The sequence below is a fragment of the Phacochoerus africanus genome, chromosome 4, assembly GCF_016906955.1.
Source record: "Phacochoerus africanus isolate WHEZ1 chromosome 4, ROS_Pafr_v1, whole genome shotgun sequence".
NCBI classification, from domain to species: Eukaryota; Metazoa; Chordata; class Mammalia; order Artiodactyla; family Suidae; genus Phacochoerus; species Phacochoerus africanus.
In genome coordinates, this window is record NC_062547.1 from 72,956,832 (window position 1) to 72,980,980 (window position 24,149).

Genomic DNA, 24,149 nt, shown 5'->3' on the forward strand with positions numbered 1-24,149 from the left:
ACGCTTCTCAGGGAATTTGATGAGGACTTTGGAGTGAAGTTGGAGGCTATCTTGTGAGCCCTGTGGGACCAGGGCCCTGCCTGCTGGTTGCCCCCATGTGAAGCCGGGCATGTCACAGGGGTCCATGATATATTTCTTGAATGGATGTGTTGATAAAGCAGGGAAGGGCTTATTCCTGGAAAAGGGCTTCAGGGCTGGGAGAGCCACTGCCAGGCTACCAACCCCTCCACCGGTCCAGGGGGACAGGGACGGGGCCAAGTCATGAGAGAATGTGCACGGCCTGTGGTCCAAGCAGGAGCCCATCCCAGGACCCACTGGGGGCCTGTGCCAATACGGGTCTTCCTGTCTAGTGGGGAAATGACCTAAGTTACAGAAATAGAAACTTCTGGCTCAGCAGGGAAGGCCACTGTTTTTTGGCTTGTGGAAGTTCCTGGGCCAAGAATTGAACCTGTGCCATAGCAGCAACCCGAGCCACTGCAGTGACAATAGCAGATCCTTATCCCGCTATACCATCCTCCTTTCTAAGTGCTGCATTTTGCAGCATCTGTCCTTGTGACTTCGAATGAGGGAGCTGGCCTACCTTCAGTTCTCCACCCTTTGGGGCCCTCCGGCTACCAGTCTGACTCGTAGTTTCTTTGCTCAGTTCACCTGTACAGCTTTGTCTTCTTAGCCTTTTTCTGTTTTCTCTCCTTAGCACCATCTTCCGACGTTGTATACATTACTTACTTATCTCGTCCATCTCGCCCTCCCCGGAAGTGAGGGATTTGTGTCTAGTGGTAGAGTTTACGCTGTGTCCCGGGTACTGAAAGGCTAGAGTAGGTGCTTGCTGAATCCTTGTCTAGTGAATGAATGGATTCTTCAGCACCGTCAACTTTGGCCAAGGTCTCCTGACTGTCCACTTAGAAAGAGAAAGGCAGGAGCACCCCGTCTTTACTCGAACCTTACACCCCTCCTTCTGGGAGCTACACTTGACATTGTAAAGGTTGTTCTGCTCCAGGCCTGGAGATTAAGCCTAGAAGCTGGCAGCTGGCAAAGGGCACTGACTGTATTGACTGTTTTCACTCTTGACCCAGTTGGGATCCTCTCTGAACTCTGGGCCACTCCAGGAAGAAGACTCAAGGTCATGTCAGGGTCATATGGGCTCTTTATCTCAACCTTGGTTGAAGTTTGGCCCTGTTTACTTGGCTGCATGTTTGGCCCGTGGCTTTGTGAACACCCTTTGCTTCTCTTCCCACCCTTCCATCATTCGTCTTCATCAAAGATGCTTCGTCTTTCCTCCATCCTCTGCAACACCTCGTTTATTCAGTGGAGTTTTTTCCCCCTTTGGATGTTTCATTCTGGTCTCTTCCACCCCTGATCAGAACTGGCTCCTCTCGAGGCTGCCTCTTTAGCCATCACTCTGGGACTTTACTTTTCTCCTGGGGGGATTTACTGTCTTCTTACCCTATGTTTTGGTTTATCTTCCTGTTTTATTGGAGTCGTTCCTCAAGAAGTATCCCAAGAGATTAATTACTGAAGCAATTTCCTCAGAAAGGCGTGTGGGGAATAAACTCTGACTCCTGGTGTGTTTGAAGTATCATTCTTCTCTTCCCACACTTGAGGGGAAGGTTAGTTGGATATGGTGTCCTAGTTTGAGAATTACTCTCACTTAGAGCTTTGAAAGTGTTTCTTCACTCTCTTCTGGAAAGTCTGATTCTACTGTGTTCTCGTTCTGTTGTGGGTGGCCTGTCTTAGAATTATCCCCCGCCTCCCCCAGAAGGATTTAGATGTTTTAATAACATTGTTTCTGGGGTCTTTTTTGTTTGTTTCTTTATCATATTGGACATTGAGTGTCCTTCGTTTCAGCGTCAGACAGTTTTCTTCCATTTCTTGGGCAGTTTCTTTCCATCTGTTTTCTCTTTTCTCTTTCTTAGGTTGTTCATTACATAACTTCTCTATGCTTTACTGTTTTCATCTGTAAAATGAGAACAAATTGCATCTGTTTCATAAGGTCGTTAGGAGGATTAAGTGAGTTAAATGTATAAAGTGCTGAGAATACTGCCTGGCGCATAGTAGGTGCTTTATAGATAGTAGCTGCTGTTGACATTTATTAACCTGCTGATTTTTTTTTGCATCTCTCACCCTTTTATTTTTTTCCTTTTTTAAAATTATAGTTGATTTACAATGTTCTGTCAATTTCTGCTGTACATCATCACCCTTTTATTTTTTTATTTTTTATTTCTTTGTGTTTTGTTTTTTCAGGGCAGTACCTGTGGCACATGGAAGCTCTCAGGTTAGGGGTTGACTCGGAGCTACAGCTGCTGGCCTACCCCACAGCCACAGCAACTCGGGATCCAAGCCATGTCTGCGACGTACACCACAGCTCATGGCAACGCTGGATCCTTAACCCACTGAGCAAGGCCAGGAATCAAACCTACATCCTCATGGATACTAGTTGGGTTAACCACTGAGCCACAATGGGAACTCCCATCATCACCCTTTAAAAAAATGTCTTTTTGCTCTACATTCTGGAAGATTTTCTTGGCTTTGTTTTTTGGTCTTTCTGTTGAATTAAAAAACTGTAAGTACTCTATTTGTAATATCTAAGAAGCCTTTCTTACTAGTTTTCCTTTTTAAAAGTATCTTGTTTTCGGAGTTCTTGTCATGGCTCAGTTGTTAACAGAACCGACTAGTACCCATGAAGATGCGGGTTTGATCCCTGACCTCGCTCAGTAGGTTAAGGGCCTGGTGTTGCCATGAGCTGTGGTGTAGGTTGCAGATGTGGCTTGGATCCCGAGTTGCTGTGGCTGCAGCTACAGGTTGTATTGGACCCCTAGCCTGGGAACCTCCGTATGCCATGGGTGTGGCACAAAAAAGACCAAAAAAAAATAAAAGAAGTTCCTGCTGTGGTGCAGTGGGTTAAGGATTCAGCTTTGCTGTAGCTGTGGCATAGGTCACAGCTGTGGCTCAAATTCAGTCCCTGGCTCAGGAACTTCCATACGTTGTGATTGTGGCCAAAAGAAAAAAAAAAAGTATATTGTTTTCATTTGTTGGGCATGTCCTAGATCTGAGGACAGTGACTTTTTTATTTTTCCTTTTCCTCAAGTTCTCTTGTGGTCCCCGAAGTATTCCTGTTTCTTTGGCCTCTTTCGTCCAGGTGGGAGCTCCTACCAAGTGCTCTGTTTAGGTGGGGTGGGGCTGTTTACCAGTGGGCTTCTGGTTAGCACGGTGGGCCCCCAATTTCCTGAATGAGGAGGGCTTGACTCGGGGTCCAGTTTTCATGCTGTGAGCTTTACCCTCTTCTAGACAGTTGACTCTCCTCTCGAGATGTAGAGCCATCTGGATTTCTTCCAGGAAATGAGAAGCTGCCTGTGCTGGGAGGATGGCGGGAGGGATCCCCAGGGCTGTTGTTTTAATTACAGCTTATCTGTTTGCCTTTTTTTTTTTTTAATTACTGCTTTACTGAGCTATTAGTCCCACGTGATAAAGTTCACCCTTATTGTGCCCAGTGTGTTCATAAAGTTGTGCAACCATCACCACTCTTGTTCCAGAATGTTTCCATCAGCCCACGAAAGACCCCTTGCCACCGTTAGTCGCTCCCCCTTCCTCCCTTCTCTCCCAGCCCCAGCCTCCATGGGGCACCTGCCTGCCCTGTGGTGCCTGTGCCACATTCTGGGCTGCAGCTTCATCTTATTTCCTTGTCCAGCATGCTCTCACCAGCTTTCTGCCTTCTACAAATTTCTTGACTTCTCACATCACCTCCCTCCCACTGTGTCTTTCAGCTTTATTTTGTATCATATTGGCCTCACTTTGCTTTCTGAGGGCCCTCAGGTAGGCTGGCGGGACGGTGCATGTGCTGGTCTCCTTTGTCTGGAAGCCTGTGTCTCCCCGCCCCCCACGCCATCTCTGACAGGTCGAGATGTATTTCAGCCCCAGAGTGCCCATTGTGTGATAGGCCTTTGGAGAGAGATTGAGAAACACGCAGTAGGGTCCATTTCCTGAAGGGGTTTGTAAATTTCAAGAACAGATGTGACACATGTGCTTGGGAAGATAACTGCCCTCAGCAGAAGTAGGTGACCTGGAGGCCAGAGGCCTAGGGAAGCCAGGTCTGTCCTTGCTGGAGGGGGCCCTGATGTGGGCCCCCTGGGTTGCGGGGGAGGAGATGGGCACAGGGGTGGAGTGTGCGGCCAAGTCCTCGGTCCCCCCTTGCCTGTGCCTCTCACTCGTCCCTCTTCCGTTGGCAGATGAGAACAGGCTGCCCTTATGCTCTGCTTCCACTCCTCTTCCTGGATGCAGATTAGTTCAGCCAGTATTCAGGTGCCTGGCCCAGGGCTGACACAGCACGAAGGGCAGACTGCAGGCACTCACATCGGTGGGTTGGGCAAAGTGTTTACGCAGTCAGAGAGGCCCCCTTCTCTCATTCTGCTCAGAGAGGATCGAGAGACTCCGGGGGATCTGGCATTATCATTGCTATAGCTTTTGTTACTGCTATGGTACACATTCAATCCCTGGCCTAAGAACTTCCGCATACTGCAGGTACAGCCAAAAAAAAAAAAAAAAAAGTCATGTTTAATAATGTGCCGTGTACTGTTTTCTAGCAATTTCTGGCCCACTTAGGAATTAGAGTACATGGGGTTCCTGTCATGGCGCAGTGGAAACGAATCCGACTAGGAACCATGAGGTTGCGGGTTCGATCCCTGGCCTTGTTCAGTGGGTTAAGGATCCAGCCTTGCCATGAGCTGTGGTGTAGGTCACAGGCGCGGCTTGAATCCCGTGTTGCCGTGGCTGTGGCGTAGGCTGAAGGCTATAGCTCTGACTGGACCCCTAGCCTGGGAACCTCCATATGCTGCGGGAGCGGCCCAGGAAGTGGCAAAAAAGACAAAAAAAAAAAGAATCAGTATAGACATATGTGTATAAAGGTTTTAACAGTTGGCAGGATTTTTTCCTCACTCCCAGTAGTGGTTGCTTTTGGAGAGGGAGGGGTGGAGGACAAGGGGGATTAGATCTGTACTGTTTTGTTTTTTTTTTTGCTTTTTAGGGCCACACCCAGCATGTGGAAGGAAGTTCCCAGGCTGGGGGTCAAATCGGAGCTAGAGCTGCCAGCCTACGCCACAGCCACAGCAATGCCAGATTCTTAACCCACTGAGCAAAGCCAGGGATCCAGCCCGCATCCTCATGGATACTAGGCAGGCTCGTTACCACTGAGCCACAACAGGAACTTCCAGTCTGCACTGTTATGATTTTTTTCTTAAAAGTGGGAGAACATTTTCACGTTACTTGCATAATAACAGCCACATGTCAAAACATTGACAATTCATCCTGGAGGGTGAGATTGTGGGAGATTATTTTACTTGTACTTCACTGTTTACTAGTCTCTTTCCCTTCCTTCTTCCCTCCTCTCTTTTTCTCCCTCCCTTTCTTCCTTCCATCCATCCATCCATATCCAGGGTTAATGAGTCTCTATTCTCGTCACTTGGAAATGCTTTTTTTTAGGTGCTAAAGGCGAGTCCCAGCTGAGAGCAGGGCATCTAAGTCTCCTGGCCTCCAAGTTCCTGGCCTGAGCTGGCCTCAGTTGAGGTGTTTGGTGGGTGATGGAAGGAAGTGGACACAGCAGAGCAGAGTGCCCTGCTGGGAGACCAGGGTGCTCCAAGCTGGAAACCGAGCTGCGCTCGCTGCACTGAATTGGTTGAATTTGTGGGGCCCGTGGCTGGCTCTGGCTGCTTTGCCTTAGCTGGGGCTGTTCCCCTTCCCGCTCTCCCACCATGGCGTGGTGGGGTCATCTTTCTTCTGCTCCATTCCTCCTGTCCCCCATGACCCCATCAATGTGGAGTGGGGCATAGGGTTTCCCCTCCCAGGGGAGCTGGCCTCCTGGAAGCCCTGCTGAGCCCAGAGAGGAGGCACAGGGCATGTGCTTACTGTTGTCAGTAGCTGATGGTGCTTTCCCTTTCTTTTCAGTGTGCAAGGAGCCCCCCTACAAGGTGGAGGAGTCGGGTTATGCTGGCTTCATCATGCCCATTGAGGTGTACTTTAAAAACAAGGTAGGATCCCGGGTAGCAGCAGGGTGGACACACAGCTCTCATAAGGGCTGTGGGACAGTGGTGCCGGGGTGATGGGTTGGGAGTTGGCACCTGTCTGTAGCAAAGACTCCTTGTCATTGGTACTCCTGTGGGCCTAGCAGTGAGGCTGTGGCGGTGGCTAGGAGAGTGCCGGGCTAGGCCTTGTCCGTGGTCCTGAGAGTGGTCCCCGATTCAGCTGCTACCTGCCACAGCAGGGCCACAGTCTGTGGACAGTCCTAGAGGTGTGGTCACCTTGAGAGGGGAGAGGAGAAATCTGTACGTCACCTCAGCATCCAGCAGAGGCTGGATGCATCTTTTGAACAGAAGCTTTGCTGACCTTGGGGGAAAGAGTGTTCAGTGTTGCTGAACGAGAAAAGCAGGTTTTACATCTATTATTTATAGGAAAAATGAATTATATACCTGAAAGGCATTAACAAAGGTATTTTGGGTGGTAAGGTCACCAGGGGTCTATTTTATTCGTTTCCATATGTATTCTCCATCAACATTTACAATAAAGGTGATAGAAATAGTCTTCGTCCTTTCATGCTGTTATAACAAAATCCCACAGGCTGGGCAGCTCACAATAGAAATTGTTTGCTCAGAGTTTTGGGGACTGGAAGTCCAGATCAGGTTCTGGTGAGGCCAGGTGAGGGCCAGCTTTGTGGTCACCGACTTTCTGGCTGTGCCCTCATGTGGTGGAAGCGGCCAGTCTCCGTGGACTCCCTCTTTGTGGAAGTGCTAGTCCCATTCCTGAGGGTGCTGTTCTCATGCCCTAAGTGCCTCCCAGCACCGTCAACACAGGAACTAGCGTGGACACAGTCAGACCATAGCTTTTTTTTAAGCCCACTTACTAACATCAAACAATTGTCCTCCTGGCATTCTGCCTCTGCTGCTTCTCAGGGTGCTTCCAGGAGGCCAGTGATGACCTCTCCTGGCTCCAGATGGCTTGGACGGGTGCTGCTCTGCAAGTCCACGTAGACTGGCTACGGGTAGCTCTGCTGTCTTTCAGAAAGGACACCTCCCCGAGAGGCCCTAGGGTGCCACCACTCACTTAATGAGTTCCTTATTTATGCCTGGTGGCTCTGAGAACCCAGCAAGGGCCTCTGGGGGTGGAGCTCAGGTGTGTGGGCCCCCTGGTTGCTGGATGACATTTCAGCAGGTGTGGCTCAGTGGGATTTGGCTGCAGGGCTTGCTGGGTCATCCCAAGACTTTCCTGGCACAGAAGCCGCAGAGTCTGCTGCTGAGAGGGAGCGAGCATGTGGAGACGGGGAGCCAGTGGGGGGCGAGTCCCCAGCAGGCGTGCACCCGCCTCTCCTGCTCCCCGTGGGAGGCTGTGTAAATTGTGATTGCAGCCCCTTGGCAGCTGGGGAGACAGAGTCCATCTGGAGGAAGCGCTCAGCTGCGGGTGCGTGGGTGTCTGCTTCGGGGTGGGGTGGGGGCAGCACTGGGGCCCGTTCTCAGGACAAGTGTGCTGCATCCTGTTATTGGAATCCTCAGTTCCCGGTGGTGGTGCTTATTACTCAGGACGAGCCCCAGAGAACGGTGCTCACCCCCATCTGGATGAAGGAGTGTCTGGCTGCCTGGTCCTGTGGCCAGGGCTGCACAGTGACAGGTAGAGCTGGGGTTCCAACCAGCAGCACGTGTATTCACGTGCGCACCCATGGCTTCAACACCTTTGACAGGCATGACCCAGAATGACAGCCATTCCTGAATTCTGGTGTTTGCCTACTTCTGGGTAACAGTGACAGTGTTGTTTCGTGTATCACATTCTTCTGCAAATGTTGTCTAAGTAAATGTGGGCCTGTAGAGGTTTGTAAAGGTCAGATGGGGGTGCAAAAGTGAGTACGGGATTTTTGCAAAGGCAGCAACTGCAGGCGTTGGGGTACTATTAGAACAGGGCCGTCGTGAGTGTGCCTGCTGGTGACTTCCACCCTGATGTCGCAAGGGCCATGGTGGGTTTTAGCCTCTCCTTACTGCTCCACTGCCGGTGAGCTGAGCTGATGTTTGCTGTGGTGAGAAGGGGAAGCAGCTGTGGACCTGCCACTTCTCTGGGGCCCAAAGGATGGGTTCCTGGTCGAATCTGCCTCTCTGGCTGTTGGGAAGATGGGGAGAGATGGAAGGTAAAGCACGTGGCCTGGTACCTGGCGCACAGTAGGTGCTTCATCCGTGTGGTGGTGTCACTGCTGAGGCGGTGTAGCCTTGGCCCAGTTGGCCTGGGTGAGTGGGGCGCATGCAGCATGCAGCCTCTGAGGCCTTCGGGCCCAAGGAGTTGAGGATCCAGAGATGGAGGAAGATGCTGCTTGGCCTCTTGACAGTGGGTGGATCTGCACCCAGAGTAGAAGGGACGCTGTCTCAGACATGAGGCATTTGTTGTGTGAGCGTGAGGCATTTCAGCCACACTGACCGCAGGTGTGGCCTCACTGTAAAATGAAGAAATTCTCTTCATGATGTTTGGTGCAAGAACTTATCCGAGGCTACGTTTCATTTGACTTGCGGGTAGGATGTTCTTTTACAGATAAACCAACCGCTCCTTTCCCCAAGGGAAAAAAAGCAGGTTGAGGGTGTGTTGGTCTGATTGTAAAAGCAACCTCTGCCTGTCATCGAGTGGTTCCTACTCATACCACTTCCGTCCTTCCCAACACTGTGCCTCCTGCTCTGAGTCTCCAGACATGCCAGAGTGGTCAACAGTTCAATGCACTTCTGACACAGGCTGGTCAAATAGGGCAGATTAAGGGCTCAGGTGCACAGGGCTGTCCTCAGCTCAGACAACAGTCACAATCTGCACCTCCTTTGCTCCTGATGGATCGGTTCTAACTTGGGGTTCCCACAACTTCCTCAGGTGCCCTGATATGCTAGGACAGCTCACAAAACTGATGACCATTTTTTTTTCTGTTACCAGTTTAGTGCAGGAATACAATTTAGGAATAGCCAGGTGGGAGAGATATGGGGTGCCGAGTTTCTGTGGCCTCTTCTTCCACACACTGCCTTCCCAGGACTTCTGTGCTCACCTGCCCTAAAGCTCCCCCAACCCCGTGTTTGGGGGTTTTGCTTTGTTATGTAGGCATGATTCAGTCATTGGCCATTACTTTTTCTTTTTCTTTTCTTTTTTTTTGCTTTTTAGGGCCACACTCGCAGCATATGGAGGTTCCCAGGCTAGGGGTCGAATCAGAGCTACAGCTGCCAACCTACACCACAGCCACAGCAACGCTGGATCCTTAACCCTCTGAGCAAGGCCAGGGATCAAACCCACATCCTCATGGTTCCTAGTTGGATTCATTTCTGCTGTGCCACGATGGGAACTCCAGCCTTTGCTGATCAACAAAGTCTCCAGCCCTCCCCCTCCCCTGAGGTTGGAGGTTAGGAGTGGGGATGAAAGTTCCAAGCTTCCTATCAAGACTTTGGTCTTTCTGGGGACCATTCCCATCCTGAGGCCACCTAGAGGCTCACCATGAGCTGCCTTGTTAGAACAAAAGATGAGTCTGTCACCCCCATTGCTCAGGAAATGCCAAGGCCAGGAACTGGAGACAAAAGCCAAGTATCTTTCTGTGATAGCACTATTGTAAAATAAAATTTTTATTGAGGTGAAGGAATATGTACAATTAGACATTTTAAAGTGTACAATTCAGTGGCATTTGGTGCATTCATAATGTTATGCAGCCACTGCCTCTCTAGTTTCAAGTTTTTCATCTCCCCATTTCTCCTGGCCCCCCCATCTTTTGGCAACCTCTGTCTGTATATTTGCCTGTTCTGGACATTTCATATAAAAGGAGTCATATAACATGTGACCTTCTATGTCTGGCTTCTTTCAGCGTAATGTTTTCAAGGTTCATCCAAGTCGTAGCATGTGTCATGCTTGATTCCTTTTTATGGCTGCATGATCTTTTCCACTGTATGGAGATAAACACACACACACACATACAGTTGACTCTTGTTACTCAAGATAGGTAAGTTCTGTCAAGTCACCACAAATATTGAATTAGTGCAAACCGAACCATTGTTACAAGGAGGCTAAAGGGTTAAGTTCCTGTGAGCCTCTGGTCACATTTTTGTCAACTGATTCATGACTTTGTTTTATGGGTCCTTCTGTTTGAAGGCTCCATATTTATTGTACATCATTGCTTCATTAACATTGAACTCACAGCCAATGCTTATCTAATAGACATGTTTTCTTTGTAAGGTACATCACACCCTTCCTGGGCTTAGGGACCCTAGACAGCACTTCAGCACCATGCTTAGGGCCATTTCAGATAGCAAAAGCACAGAAAGTTGGTTAAAAATGGCACTAAACACACCGTAAGAAGGATGCTTGTTTAGTGTGAGGACTGTTTAATGTGCCACAGCAGCTGGGCATGAGAGTGTCGGCAACAGGGTGCATGTCTGTGAATGGATGGGAAAGCGAGTACTGACTGGGGTTTTGTAAGTATACTTTAGTGAGTAGATGAATGTGGAAACATGGAATGCAAGAATAGAGAAGATCCACTGTACCAGTTTGTGTATCCCTATATCTTTTGGTAGACATCTGGGCTGTTTCTGCCTACTTGCTGCTGTGAATCACGCTGCTGTGCGCATGCGTGGATGCAGGCACGATTGAGTTCCAGTGTTCAGTTCTTTGGGGCTAAAAGCCTAGGAGTGGGATTCCTGGGTCTTGTGGTAACTCAGTGTTGAAGTGAGGAACTGCCAAACTGTTCTCTATATTGGCTGCACCATCTTATAGCCCCACCAGCAATGTATGAATGTTCTTATTCTCCCCCATCCTCCTTGGTGCTTGTTATTTTCCTTTTTTTTTTTTTTCGTTGAGGGTGTGAAGTGGTTTCACATTGAAGTTTTGATTTGCATTTCCTCAGTGACCAATGATGTTGAACATCTTCTTACATGCTGTTGGCTATTTATATATCTTTATTGGAGAAATGGCTGAATGTATCTTTTGTCCATTTATTTATTTTATTTTTGGATTGTAAGAAAGAGTTTTTTTTTTTTTTAATGTATTCTGGGTAATAAACTTTTACTAGATGTGTGACCTGCAAATATTTTCTCTCATTCTATGGGTTGTTTTAATCACATTCTGATAATGTCCTTTGACATTTTACAGTGATTTTTTATGATTTTTTTTTCTTTTTTCTTTTCTTTTTGGTCTTCTTAGGGCCGCACCCAAGGCATATGGAAGTTCCCAGGCTAGCGGTTGAATTGGAGCTACAGATGCTGGCCTACACCATAGCCACAGCAACACTGGATCTGAGCTGTGTCTGCAACCTACACTACAGCCCACAGCAATGCCCTTAACCCACTGATCAAGGCCAGGGGTTGAATCCGAGTCCTCAGTGTCCTCATGAATTCTAGTCAGTCCGGATTCGTTACCGCTGAGCCACAATAGGAACTCCATTTTTATGACTTTTGTGAAGTTCAGTGTATCTGTTTTTTCCCTTCTCTTACAGTTTTGGTGCCAAATTTGACTCCATTGCCAAATCTGAGGTCATACAGATTTACCCCTATGTTTACCTGTACTAATTTTATGATTTTTGTCCTTATATTTAGATAGTTGATCCATTTTGGGTTAATTTTTTTGTTGTTGTTTTTTGTTTTGGCTGTGCCTACAGCATGCTGAAGTTCCCAGGCCAGCATCCTTAACTGCTAGGCCACCAGGGAACTCCTCGAGTTCATTTCTGTATAAGGAATAATTAGGTAGGGTCTTACTTCACTCTTTTGCATCTGATTGTTTGGTTGTCTCAGCACTATTTGTTGAAGAGATTGTTCTTTTCCCATTGAGTGGCTTTAGCACCTTTTTTGCAAATCAGTTGGAACAGATGTTTGGTTTATTTCTGGATTCTAGTTCTGTTCCATTGATCTTTATGTCTTTTTTTTTTTTTTTTTTTTTTTTTTTGTGGAAAATCCTGGGCCAGGGATCGAATCTGAGCTGAAGCTTCCACCTATGCCACAATTGTGGCAATGCTGGATCCTTAACCCACTGAGCTGGGCTGGAGATCAAACCTGTGCCTCAGCGGTGGCCTGAACCACTGAAAAGACAATGGTGGGTCCTTAACATGCTGCTCCACAGCAGGAATTCCATATCAGTTTTTATACTAATACCATATTGACTTTTTTGCTTTTTTTTTTTTTTTTTGGCTTTTTAGGGCCACACCTGTGGCATATGGAAGTTCCCAGGCTAGGGGTTGAATCAGAACTGTAGCCACTGGCCTACACCACAGCCACAGCAACACCAGATCACAGCCGTGCCTATGATCATGGCAATGCTGGATCCTTAACCCACTTAGCAAGGCCAAGGATTGAACCTACAATGTCCTGGTGCCCAGTCAGATTCGTTTCCGCTGCACCATGACGGGAACTCCATGTTTTGATTACTATAGTTTTGTAGGAAGTTTTGAAATCAGGATGTATGAGTCTTCTAACTTTGTGGGAGTTTTTGTTTTATTTTTTTATTAAAGTACAGTTGATTTTAAAAATATAGAATGCGTCACAAATTTGCATGTCATCTTTGTACTAGGACCATGCCATGCTAATCTTCTCTGTATCATTCCAATTTTAGTATATGTGCTGCTAAATCGAGCACTTGTTTGTTTATATTTTAATACAGTTTTTTGGTTATTATTGGCCTCTTGGGATTATGTATGAATTTGACATTTAGCTTTTCCTTTTTTGCAGTAAAAGCCACTGGAATTTTGATAAGGATTGCACTGAATCTGTAAATACATTGACAACATTACCATCTTAACAGTATTAAAGTCTTCCAATCCATGAACATGGAATGTCTTTCCATTGAATTAGGTCTTCTTTAATTTGTTTCAAAAATGTTTTGTAGTTTTCAGTGTTTAAGTCTTTTACTTTATTGGTTAATTTATTCCTAGATATATTATTCTGTTGTATGCTACTATAAATTCAATTTCCTTAACTTCCTTTTGGGATGTTCATTGCTGGTATTTAGAAACATAACTTATTTTTTTTTGTCTTTTTGTTGTTGTTGTTGTTATTGTTGTTGTTGCTATTTCTTGGGCCGCTCCCGCGGCATATGGAGGTTCCCAGGCTAGGGGTTGAATCGGAGCTGTAGCCACCGGCCTACGCCAGAGCCACAGCAACGCGGGATCCGAGCCGCGTCTGCAACCTACACCACAGCTCACGGCAACGCCGGATCGTTAACCCACTGAGCAAGGGCAGGGACCGAACCCGCAACCTCATGGTTCCTAGTCGGATTCGTTACCCACTGCGCCATGACGGGAACTCCCATAACTGATTTTTTATACTCTGCAGCTTTACTGAGTCTCCTTGTTTATCTCTAGAAATTTTTTGTGGCTTCTTTGGGATTTTCTGCATAAAAAATAACATCTGCAAATAGAGATAATTTTACTTTTTTCTGCTCAATTTGGATGTCGTTTTTCTCTCCTTTTTTCCTTGCCTCATTGCTCTGGTTAGGACTTCAGTACAGTGCTGAATAGTAATGATAAGAGTGTTTTTTTTTAAAAGGCTGAACTCACAGCATATGGAAGTTCCCAGCCTAGGGGTCGAATTGGAGCTGCACCTGCTGGCCTATGCCACAGACACAATAACACCAGATCCGAGTGGCGTCTACAAACTACCCCATAGCTCATGGATCCTTAACCCACTGAGTGAGGCCAGGGATTGAACCTGCATCCTCATGTATACTAGTCGGGTTTGCTACCACTGAGCCACAATGGGAACTCCCAAAGTGGTCTTTCTTACCTTGTTCTTGATCTCAGAAGGAAAATGTTCCAATTTTTTTTCACCATCGAGTATGATGTTAGCGGTGGATATCTCATAAGTGCCCTTTATCAGGTTAAGGAAGTCCCCTTTTTTTTCCTGGTTTACTGAGTGTTTTTATGAAAGGGTGATACAATTTTCCAAACACTTTTCTTCCTCTCTTAAGATAATCATGTGAGTTTTTCCTCTTTATTTTATTAATGTGGTATATTGCACTGATTGAACCATCCTTGTGTTCCTGGGGTAAATCCCACTTGGTTGTGTATAAAATCCTTTTGGATTCGGCTTACAAGGTTTTTTTTTTTGTGTGCGTGTGTTTTATATTCATAAGGAATATTGGTCTGTAGTTTCCTTGTGGTATTTTTGTCTGGCTTTGGTGTCAGGGTAATACTGGCTTCATAGAATGTGTTAGGATGTATTCCTTCCTCTTTTATTTTTGGAAGAGTTCGAGTAGAATTGGCATTAATTCTTTGAATGTTTGGTAGAGTTTAGCAGTGAAACCATCTGGTTCTGGACTTTTCCCTAATGCCTTAAGGCATTGAGCAGATTTTTACATACTTAATTGACTTTCTATCTTCTTTGATGCGTTGTCTGTTCAAAGCCTCTAACCATTTTTTAAAAGTTGGGACATCTCTTATTATTGACTTTGAAATAGTTTTCTATGTTTCTGGATATCAGTCCTTTATTAAACCTTTTGCAGGTATTTTCTTCATCTGTGGCTTATCTTCTCAATCTCCTAATCTCTTAGTGCCCTGCAAAGAGCAGAAGTTCTTGATTTTGATCAAATTCAGTTTGATTTTGTCATTTGTGGTTTACGGTATATCTATGTCTGTAACATATTTATCATTTTAGCTACTTTTAAATGTATAATTCAGTGGCATTAAGAATAGGCACAATAAGGAGTTCCTGCTGTGGTGCAGTGGGTTAAGAATCTGACTGCAAGAGTTCCTGTTGTGGCTCAGTGGTGCAAACCTAACTAGTATTCATGAGGACCCAGGTTCAATCTCTGGCCCCACTCAGTGTGTTAAGGATCTGGCATTGTCGTGAACTGTGGTTTAGGTTGCAGCCTTGGCTCAGATCCTGTGTTACTGTGGCTGTGGTTTAGGCCAGCAGCTGTAGTTCCAATTAGACCCCTAGCCTGGGTATTTCCATATGCTGGCAAGTGTGGCCTTAAAAAAAAAAAAAAAAGAATCTGACTGCAGTGGCTCAGGTTGCTGCTGAGGTGTGGGTTCAATCCCCAGCCTGGTGCAGTGGGTTAGATAATTCAGTGTTGGGAGTTCCCATTGTGGCTCAGTGGTAATGAACTTGACTAGTATCCATAAGGACTCAAGTTTGATCCCTGCCCTTGCTCAGTGGATTGAGGATCTGGAATTGCCATGAACTTTGGTGCAGATTGCAGACGCAGTTTGGATCTGGCATTGCTGTGGCTGTGGTGTAGGCCAATACCTACAACTCCACTTCAGCCCCTAGCCTGGGAACTTCCATATGTGGTCCTAAAAAGACCAAAAAAAAAAGATTTAGTGTTGTCAGAGCTGTGGCTGGATTCAGTCCCTGGCCCAGGAACTTCCATATGCTAGAATAGGCAAATTCACAGACACAGAAAGTAGAAAAAATAGTGGTTACCAGTGGTTACTGGGGGAATTATTGTTTAATGGGTACAAGTTTTGCCTGGGATGATGAGAAATCTCTAGAAATAGATAGTGATGATGGTTGCACAACATTGTGAATATACTTAATGCCATTGAATTGTACACTTGGAAATGGTCCAGATATTAAGTTTTATGTATATTTTATCACAATACAAAATTCACCAAAAAAGTAAAAGCCAAAACAAAAGGAATATGCACAGTATTGTGCAGTTATTACTGCTGTTTCCAGAACCTTTTGATCATCCCAAATAAAACCGTATCAATTAAATAATAACCTGTCCTACCTCCAGTCCCCAGTAGCCTCTATTCTACTTTCCATCTCTATGAATTTGCCTATTATAGGTACCTCATGTAAGTGGACTCGTACAATATTTGTCCTTTGTTTTTGGCTTACTTCACTGAGTATAACATTTTCAGGGTTCATCCACATTGTAGTGTCTGCCAGTGTTTCATTCCTTTTTAAGACTGAACAGTCTTCCATTGTGTGGATGTGCCACATTTTGCTTATACATTATCTATTTTTGGATACTTGGTTGCTTCTACATTTTAGCTACTGAGAATAATGTTGCTGTAGACATGAGCATACAGATAACTCTTTCAATCTTTTGGGTATATGCCCAGAAGTAGAATTGCTGGATTATATAGTAAATCTGTTTTACTTTTTTTTTTAGGGCCACACCCACGGCTATGAAAGTTCTCAGCCTAGGGGTCAAATTGGAGCTATAGCTGCCGGCCTACACTTCAGCCACAGCGATGCCAGATCCTTAACCCACTGAGTGAAGCCAGGGATCGAATCCGCATCCTCATGGATCCTAGTTAGGTTTGTTAACCGCTGAGCCACAAAGGGAACTACTCTGCTTTACTTTTTTGAGGAACCACCATGCTGTTTTCCACAGCAGCTGCACTATTTTGCATTTTCACAAACAGTAGGCAAGGGGCAAGGGTTCCAGTTTCTCCACATACTTGTCAGCACTTGTTGCTTTCTCTCTCTTTTTTTCTTTTTGGATAGTAGTCATAATAATGTGAGGGGGTATCTAATTGTGGTTTTGATTTGCTTTCTCTAATCATCTCTAAAGATGTTCAGCATTTTTTCATGTGCTTATTGGGCATTTGTCTGTCTTCTTTGGAAACATATCTGTTTGAGTCCTTTGCCTATTTTTGAATTGGGTTGTTTGGTTTTTTGTTGTTTAGTTTTAGGAGTTTTCTATATACCTGGTGTATAAATCTCTTACCAGTTATTCAATTTGTGACTATTTTCTGTCATTCTGTGGGTTACCTTTCACTCTGTTGGTCATGTGCTTTGATGCATAAAAGTTTCTAATTTTCATCAAGTCTAATTTGCCTATTTTTCCTTTTCTCGTGAAGCATTTGCCCTATGTTTTCTTCTAAGAATTTTATAGTTTTGGCTCTTAACATTTAGATGTTTGGTCTGTTACGAGTTAATTTTTGGATATGGTGTTAGGTAAGGGTTGAGCTTCATTCTTTTGCATATAGATAGCCAGTTTTCCCAGCACTATTTGTTGAGAAGACTGTCCTTTTCCTATTGGATGGTCTTGATGCCCTTGCTGAAAATGGTTTGACCACATATAGGAGAGTTTGTTTGTGGGTTTTCTAGTCTGTTCTGTTGGTCTATATATTTGTTTTTATGCCCAGTACCACGCTGTTTCAATTATCATAATTTTGTAGTAAGTTTAAATATTTTTTTGTAACTTTTACTGAAGTTTATTTTCTACTTATTTGCTAATTTATAGAAGTTATCTCTCATGTAAGATTCTGTCCACTTAGATCTGTATTAAAATGTATTTCACATAAGTAAGTCAGACAAAAAGTCAAACCTCACATGGCATCACTTATGTGCATTCTCAAAAAAGAACACAAATGAACTCATTTGCAGAACAAAAACAGATTCACAGACTTTGAAAACAAACTTATTGTTACCAAACAAGACAGGTGTGAGGGGACAGATGGACTGGGTGTCTGAGATTGGCACATTCACACCATGGCATATGGAATAAAAAAGTTTTTTAACTGAAGTATAGTTGGTGTACCATGTTATATAAGTTGCAAGTATATGACACAATGATTCACAATTTTTAAAGGTTATATTCTATTCATAATTATTATAAAATATTAGCTATATTCCCTGTGTTGTACAACGTATCCTCATAGCTTATTTATTTTATACATAATAGTTTGTTCCTATTAACTCCCTACCCCATCTTGCCCCTCCCCCTTGCCTCTTTCCACCAGCAACAGTTAGTGTTCCTCTGTGTCTTTGAGTCTCTTTCCTTTTTGTTATTTTCACTAATTTATTGCATTTTTTAGATTCCACATATAAATGCTATCATACAGTGTTTGTCTTTCTCTAACTTATTTCACTTAGTATGATACCCTCCAAGTCCGTCCATATAGGCCAGGGATCGAACCTGTGGATACAAGTCAGATTCCTTTCCACAGATTCCTTTTCCTTTCCCAAAATGGTGTTCTTTTTTATGGTTGGATAGTATTCCATTGTATGTGTATACCATATCTTCTTTATCCATTCCTCTGTTGATTGACACTTAAATTGCTTCCATTATCCTCGGTAGTTGTAAATAAAGCTTCTATGAACATTGGGTTGCCTATATTTTTTTAAATTAGTGTTTTTGGTTTTTTTCGGATATATGCCCAGGAGTGGAATTGCTGGATCATAAGGTAGTTCTAGTTTTAGTTTTTGGAGAAACCTCACTACGGTTTTCCACAGTGGTCACACCTATCTGTATTTCCACCAACAGTGCACCAGGGTTCCCATTTCTCTCCATCATCACATTTGTTATTTGTGTCCTTGTTGATGATAGCCATTCTGATAGATGTGAGGTGCTATCTCATTGTGGTGGGGGTTTTTTTGCTTTTTTTTGTTTTTGTTTTTTGTCTTTTTTTTTTTTTTTTTTTTTTTTTTTTTTTGCTTTTCTAGGGCCGCTTCCTGCGGCATGTGGAGGTTCCCAGGCTAGGGGACTAATCGGAGCTGTAGCCGCCGGCCTACGCCAGAGCCACAGCAATGCAGAATCTGAGCCATGTCTGCGACCTACACCACAGCTCATGGCAACACTGGATCCTTAACCCACTGAGCAAGGCCAGGGATCGAACCCGCAACCTCATGGCTCCTAATCGGATTCATCAACCACTGCGCCGTGATGGGAACTCCTCACTGTGGTTTTAACTTGCATTTCTCTAATGATTAACGTTGTTGAGCATCTTTTCATGTTGTTGGCCATCTGAATGTCCTGTTTGGAAAAATGTCCATTCAGGTTTTCTGCCTATTTTTTAATTGAGTTGTTTGTTTTTTTTGATGTTGAGTTGTATGAACTGTTTATATATTTTGGATATTAATCATATCATTTGCAAATACTTTCTCCCATTGATTAGATTGTCTTCATTTTGTCAGTGGTTTCCTCTGTTTTGCAAAAGCTTTTAAGTTTAATTAGGTCTTACTTGTTTATTTTTGTTTTTATTTCCTTTGCTTTAGGAGAGAGAGCAAAAAAAATATATTGCTACAATTTATGTCAGTTTTCTGCCTGTTTTCCTCTAGGAGTTTTATGGGTTATGGTCTTACATTTAGGTCTTTAATCCATTTTGAGTTTATATTTGTATATGGTCTTAGAGAATGTTCTAATTTCATTCTTTTACATGTAACTGTACAGTTTGCCCAGCACCACTTTCTGGAGAGACTGTCTTTTCTACATTGTATATTCTTGCTTCCTTTGTTGTAGATTGGCTGTTAAGTGCATGGGTTTATTTCTGTAGTAAGTATTGCAGTCAGGAAATGTGAGTTTTCCAAGTTTATTTTTTTTTTTTTTTTGGTCTTTTGTCTTTTTAGGGCCACACCTGTGGCATATCGAAGTTCCCAGGCTAGGGGTCCAATCAGAGCTGTTGCTGCCGACCTACCACAGCTCACAGCAACACCGGATCCTTAACCCACTGAGCGAGGCCAGGGATTGAACCCACAACCTCATGGTTCCTAGTTGGATTTGTTTCTGCTGTGCCACTATGGGAACTCCCCAAGTTTATTCTTATTTTTCAAGATTTGTTTTGAGGTCCCTTGGGATTCCATATGAATTTTAGAGTATATTTTTCTATTTCTGCAAAGAAAATGTCATGGATTTTGATAGGGATTGCATTGAATCCCTAGATCACTTTAGGTAGTATTGACATTTTAACAATATGAAGTCTTGTAAATTCATGAACATAAGATATCTTTTCATTTCTGTCTTTAATTTCTTTCAGCATTGTTCTATAGTTTTCATTGTACAAAACTTTATTTCCTTGGTTAATCTCTGAGTATTTTATTCCTTTTGATGCTATTATAAGTGGAACTGTTTATTTCCTGTTCACATTGTTCACTGGTAGTTTCTGGAACTGCAGCTTATTTGTGTTTGTGTATTGATTTTGTATTTTGTGACTTTGCTAATTTATTAGTTCTGACAGTTTTATGTGTGTAATCTAGGATTTTCTACATACGAAGTTATATCGTCTGGAGGAAATTTTACTTCTTTTCGTTTCCAATTTGCATGTTTCCTTTTTTCCTTCCTTTTTTTTTTTTTTTTGCCTAATGCTCTAGCTTTGACTTCTAGGTGTATGAAAGTGGTGAAAGCAGGCATCCTTGCCTTGTTCCTAATCTTAGAGGAAAATCTTTCTGTCTTTCACCGTTGAGTGTGATATTTGCTGTGGGCTTTTCCTATATGGCTTTTATTTTTAGTTTTTTGAGAGGTTTTTTTTTTTTTTTTTAAATCATGAACAGCTGTTGAATTTTGTCAAATGGTTCTTCTGCATTATTGAGATGCAGTAAATACTGAGCAATGTTACTTATAATATTGCTCCACCTCAGATAGCTGTATACTTGGGAAAAAAGTATTGAAGGATAATAGACCAAGGGCTGTGTGAGGCATTTCACATAATAGCTGCTATAATCCTCATACAGTCCCACGGAAGGGTAGGTCTCATCTTGTAGGTGGGAAAATGAAAGATTAGAGAGGTTTCCTGTGCAGAGTTACACACTGATGACATGGGAGAGCACAGCCATCTGCTCTGATCTTCGGATCTGAATTTGGTCTTTGCTTCCATTCTTTCTCCTAGCATGCTGTTCTTCCCTTTTTACTGGAATGTTTACCTGTCTGATGCCTGTTGCTACCACTAGAAGGCAAGTTCTTGAGGGCGGGGCCTGTTGGTGTTGTTCTGTCTGTATACTGGCCTCTGGCACAGAGATAGCACTTGAAAAACCTTTGTCGAGTGGGAACCTGATGGATGAACCAGATTGATTCTGGAGGGGCAGCTGTTGTTGGTTAAGAAACCAGGTGGCACAACCAGTGTATAAGTGTTTTAAGAAATTTCTTTTAAGAAATTGAGGCGAAATTCACATACCACAAAATTAACCACTTTTAAGTGAACAATTCAGCGGCATTCACAGTGTTGCGCAACAGCCACTTCTGTCTAGTTCTAGAATATTCTCTTCACACCAACAGGAAACCCCATATCCATTAAGCAGTTGTTCTCCATGGGACCTCCATCATACCTGGCTGAATAACTGTTTATAAGTTCACCCACATTGCAGCCTATACCAGAATTTCATTCCTTTCAGGGCCGAATAATTGTCGATACACTACTGTTTGTGCGTTCACCACTTGATGGACCCTTGGGCTGTTTCCACCTTTTGGCTGTTGAGACTCATCTGCTGCTATAACATACTACTGCTGTGAAAAGGTGTATACATGTACTTGTTTGACTACCAATTTTCAATTCATTTGGTTTTATACCTAGGAATGGGATTGCTGTGCCATGATAATTCTCTCTCTAACTTTTTGAGAGTTTTCCACAATGGCTGAACCATTTTACCTTCCTACCGGCAGTGTTTGAGGGTTCCAGTTTATCCACATCTTATTTCCTATTTTTATTTAATAGCTTTTAAACTTACAGCCATCCTAGTGGGTGTGGAGTGGTATCTTGTTGTGGTTTTGATTCACATTTCCCTAGCATCTTTTCATGTGTTTCTTGGCCATTTGTATATCTTCTTTATGTCTGTCTGTGTCTTTACCTTTCATTTTTTTGGTATTTTCTAGGGCTGCACCCACGGCATATGGAGGTTCCCAGCCTAGGGGTCTGATCGGAGCTGTAGCCACCGGCCTTCGCCATAGCCACAGCAACAGCAACACAAACTTACACCACAGCTCATGCTAATGCCAGATCCTTAACCCACTGAGCGAGGCCAGGGATCGAACCCACAACCTCGTGGTTCCTAGTTGCATTTGTTAACCACTGAGCCACGATGGTAACTCCATCTTTACCCTTTTTTTTGAGTTGGGTAATTTTTTTTTTTGTGGTTGAGTTGTAAGAGTTTTTAAATGAATTCTGTATTGGTGCCCATTTGTAAATGTGGACAGAATTTGTTGGGCAGAATGAAAGTGTGATATGAAGTTTCCTGAGTTGGGAGCTTGAGCTCCTCCAGGGGGGGATCCAGGTAGTTGCTCTCTGTTCACAAGTCGACCCAGAAACCTCTGTGAGCTGTACCTGAGCTGTTCCTTTGGCGGGTGATCTGGGGTATTGATTGTGGCCTGGGAGAGCAAGCGTAGACAAGGCAGTGTGTCCAGGAGCAGTAAAGTAGCCTAGGACCCTTAAATGGCCAGAGTCTTGCTGAAATGCTCCCTTAATATCTGCTGCTTGTCCTGGAAGTGACTAGAGCTATTTGAAGCCCTTCTTGATGTGACAAGTGAGTTAAATCCTGTGCCCCATCTGCCCAGAAGAAATGTATAAGCCATGTATGCAATTTAAAAACTTTTAGTAGCCACATTAAAAAAGGTTAAGCAGATGAAATTAATTTTAATAATGTAACATTTATCCCAGTAGAGCCAAGATATTATCATTTCAACATATGTGATCCGTATTTTAAAATGAGCAAGCTATTTTACATTCCTTTAGTACTAAGTCTTTGAAATTTGGTGTTACACTTACTGCACTTCTCAGTTTGGACACTACATTTTATTGGAAAGACTTGATAAGCATTTAGGTTCCATAAAATTCATGGTCAAAGAGGCAGATTTGCAAACCCAAGTTGCTTCAAGTGTACATAAAGATCTTTGAGTAACCCAAAGAATTACTCAATACTAATTGAGTATTGAGTAATACTAATGGATGGACTAATACCTTTTTTTTTTTTTTTGTGGGGGGGGGGCGCTCACACCTGCAGCATATGGAAGTTTCCAGGCTAGGGGTTGAATCGGAGCTACAGCTGCTGGCCTACACCACAGCCACAGCAACACCAGATCCAAGCTGTGTTTGCAACCTACACCACATCTCACCACACCGATCCTAAGCTTATCCCACTGGGTGAGGCCAGGGATTGAACCTGCATCCTCATGAATACTAGTCAGATTCATTTCTGTTGAGCCATGACAGGAACTCTGCTAGTTGAGCCATGATAGGAACTCCTTACTTTTAGTTTTGTTTTGTATTTTTGCTTTTTAGGGCCGCACCCGTGGTGTATGGAGGCTCCCAGGCTAGGAGTCTAATTGGAGCTGCAGCTGCCAGCCTACACCACAGCCACATGCAGCAACTCGGGATCCAAGCCCCATCTGCAACCTACACCACGGCTCACACCAATGCCAGATCCTTAATCCACTGAGCAAGGCCAGTGATCAAACTTGCGTCCTCATGGATACTAGTCAGATTCATTAACCACCGAGCCACAGCGGGAACTCCTCCTTTTAGTTTTGAAATAACTTTAGAAACACAGAAGAGTTCAGAGGTCAAATAGAGTTCTCCTGTAACCCACACCCGGCTTCTCCTAATGTTAACATCTTGCAAGACCACCATACATGATGAAAACAAAGAAATTAACATTGGTACAGTACTTCCTATTAACAGACTTTATGTGGATTTCCCCATTTCTCTTCTGGAACCTATCCAAGACCCTACTTTGCATTTAGCCGTCCTGTCTCTTTTGCCTTCTTCCGCCTGTGACAATCTCTTGGTTTTCCTTATCTTTCATAGCCTTGATGTTTTGAAATACATTAGCTAGGCATTTTGAAGAATGTTCCCCAAACTTAGGTTTGTTTTCTCATGATTAGAGTGGGGTTGTAGATTTTGTAAGAAGACTACAGAGGTGAGGAGGCTCCCCCATCATCATACCATAGTAGGGAGGACCTGATTTTTTTTTTCTACCACACTCTCAGCATGCAGAAGTTCCCAGGCCCTTGCCACAGTAGTGACCAGAGCCACAGCAGTGACAATGCCAGATCCTTAACCCACTAAGCCACCAGGGAACTCCAGGAGGACCTGATATTAACTTGATTTATTTCTAGGGTTGTTACCTTGATCTAGTTAAGAGGTATCTGCCAAGTTTCTCCACTGTGAAGTTACTCTCCCTCCCTTAAGCGAGTCTTTTACATCTAGCCCTCTCTCAAGGGGGGGAAAAATGAATCTGTACATTCAGGTGGGCATAGTTAAAACCGCCACAGTAACTATTTTCTATCTGGGAGAGAGACTTTGAGATTATGATAATCACTTGTTTCTTCAAGTTTCATCCACCAGTTTTAGTATCCATCAGTGGTGTTCTGTGGTGATTTCCACTTCCCTCTTTTCTTCTGTTTATTAGTTGGAGTTGTTCTCTAAGGTAGTTGACCTTTCTCCTTTTATTTATATTAGGATAAATTTGTGGAATTTTTTTCCCCTTTATGTTACAATCCAGGCCAATTGTCCTTTGTTTTGT

General features: G+C 43.9%; 1 protein-coding gene and 1 non-coding gene across 3 annotated transcripts in view; one reads left to right on the forward strand and one right to left on the reverse strand.

The window, feature by feature from the left end:
* The window catches only part of MLLT1 (MLLT1 super elongation complex subunit), a 66,704-nt gene that overhangs the window by 10,713 nt on the left and 31,842 nt on the right, over window positions 1-24,149 (forward strand). For both annotated transcript variants that reach the window (XM_047777360.1, XM_047777359.1), the window contains exon 3: window positions 5,935-6,017. In XM_047777360.1, coding sequence (XP_047633316.1) covers window positions 5,935-6,017 — 83 coding nt within the window. The remainder of the gene's footprint in view (window positions 1-5,934; window positions 6,018-24,149) is intronic.
* On the reverse strand, window positions 12,489-12,600 carry LOC125126650 (U6 spliceosomal RNA). The gene has a single exon (XR_007134745.1). It is a non-coding gene; the product is annotated as a U6 spliceosomal RNA (small nuclear RNA).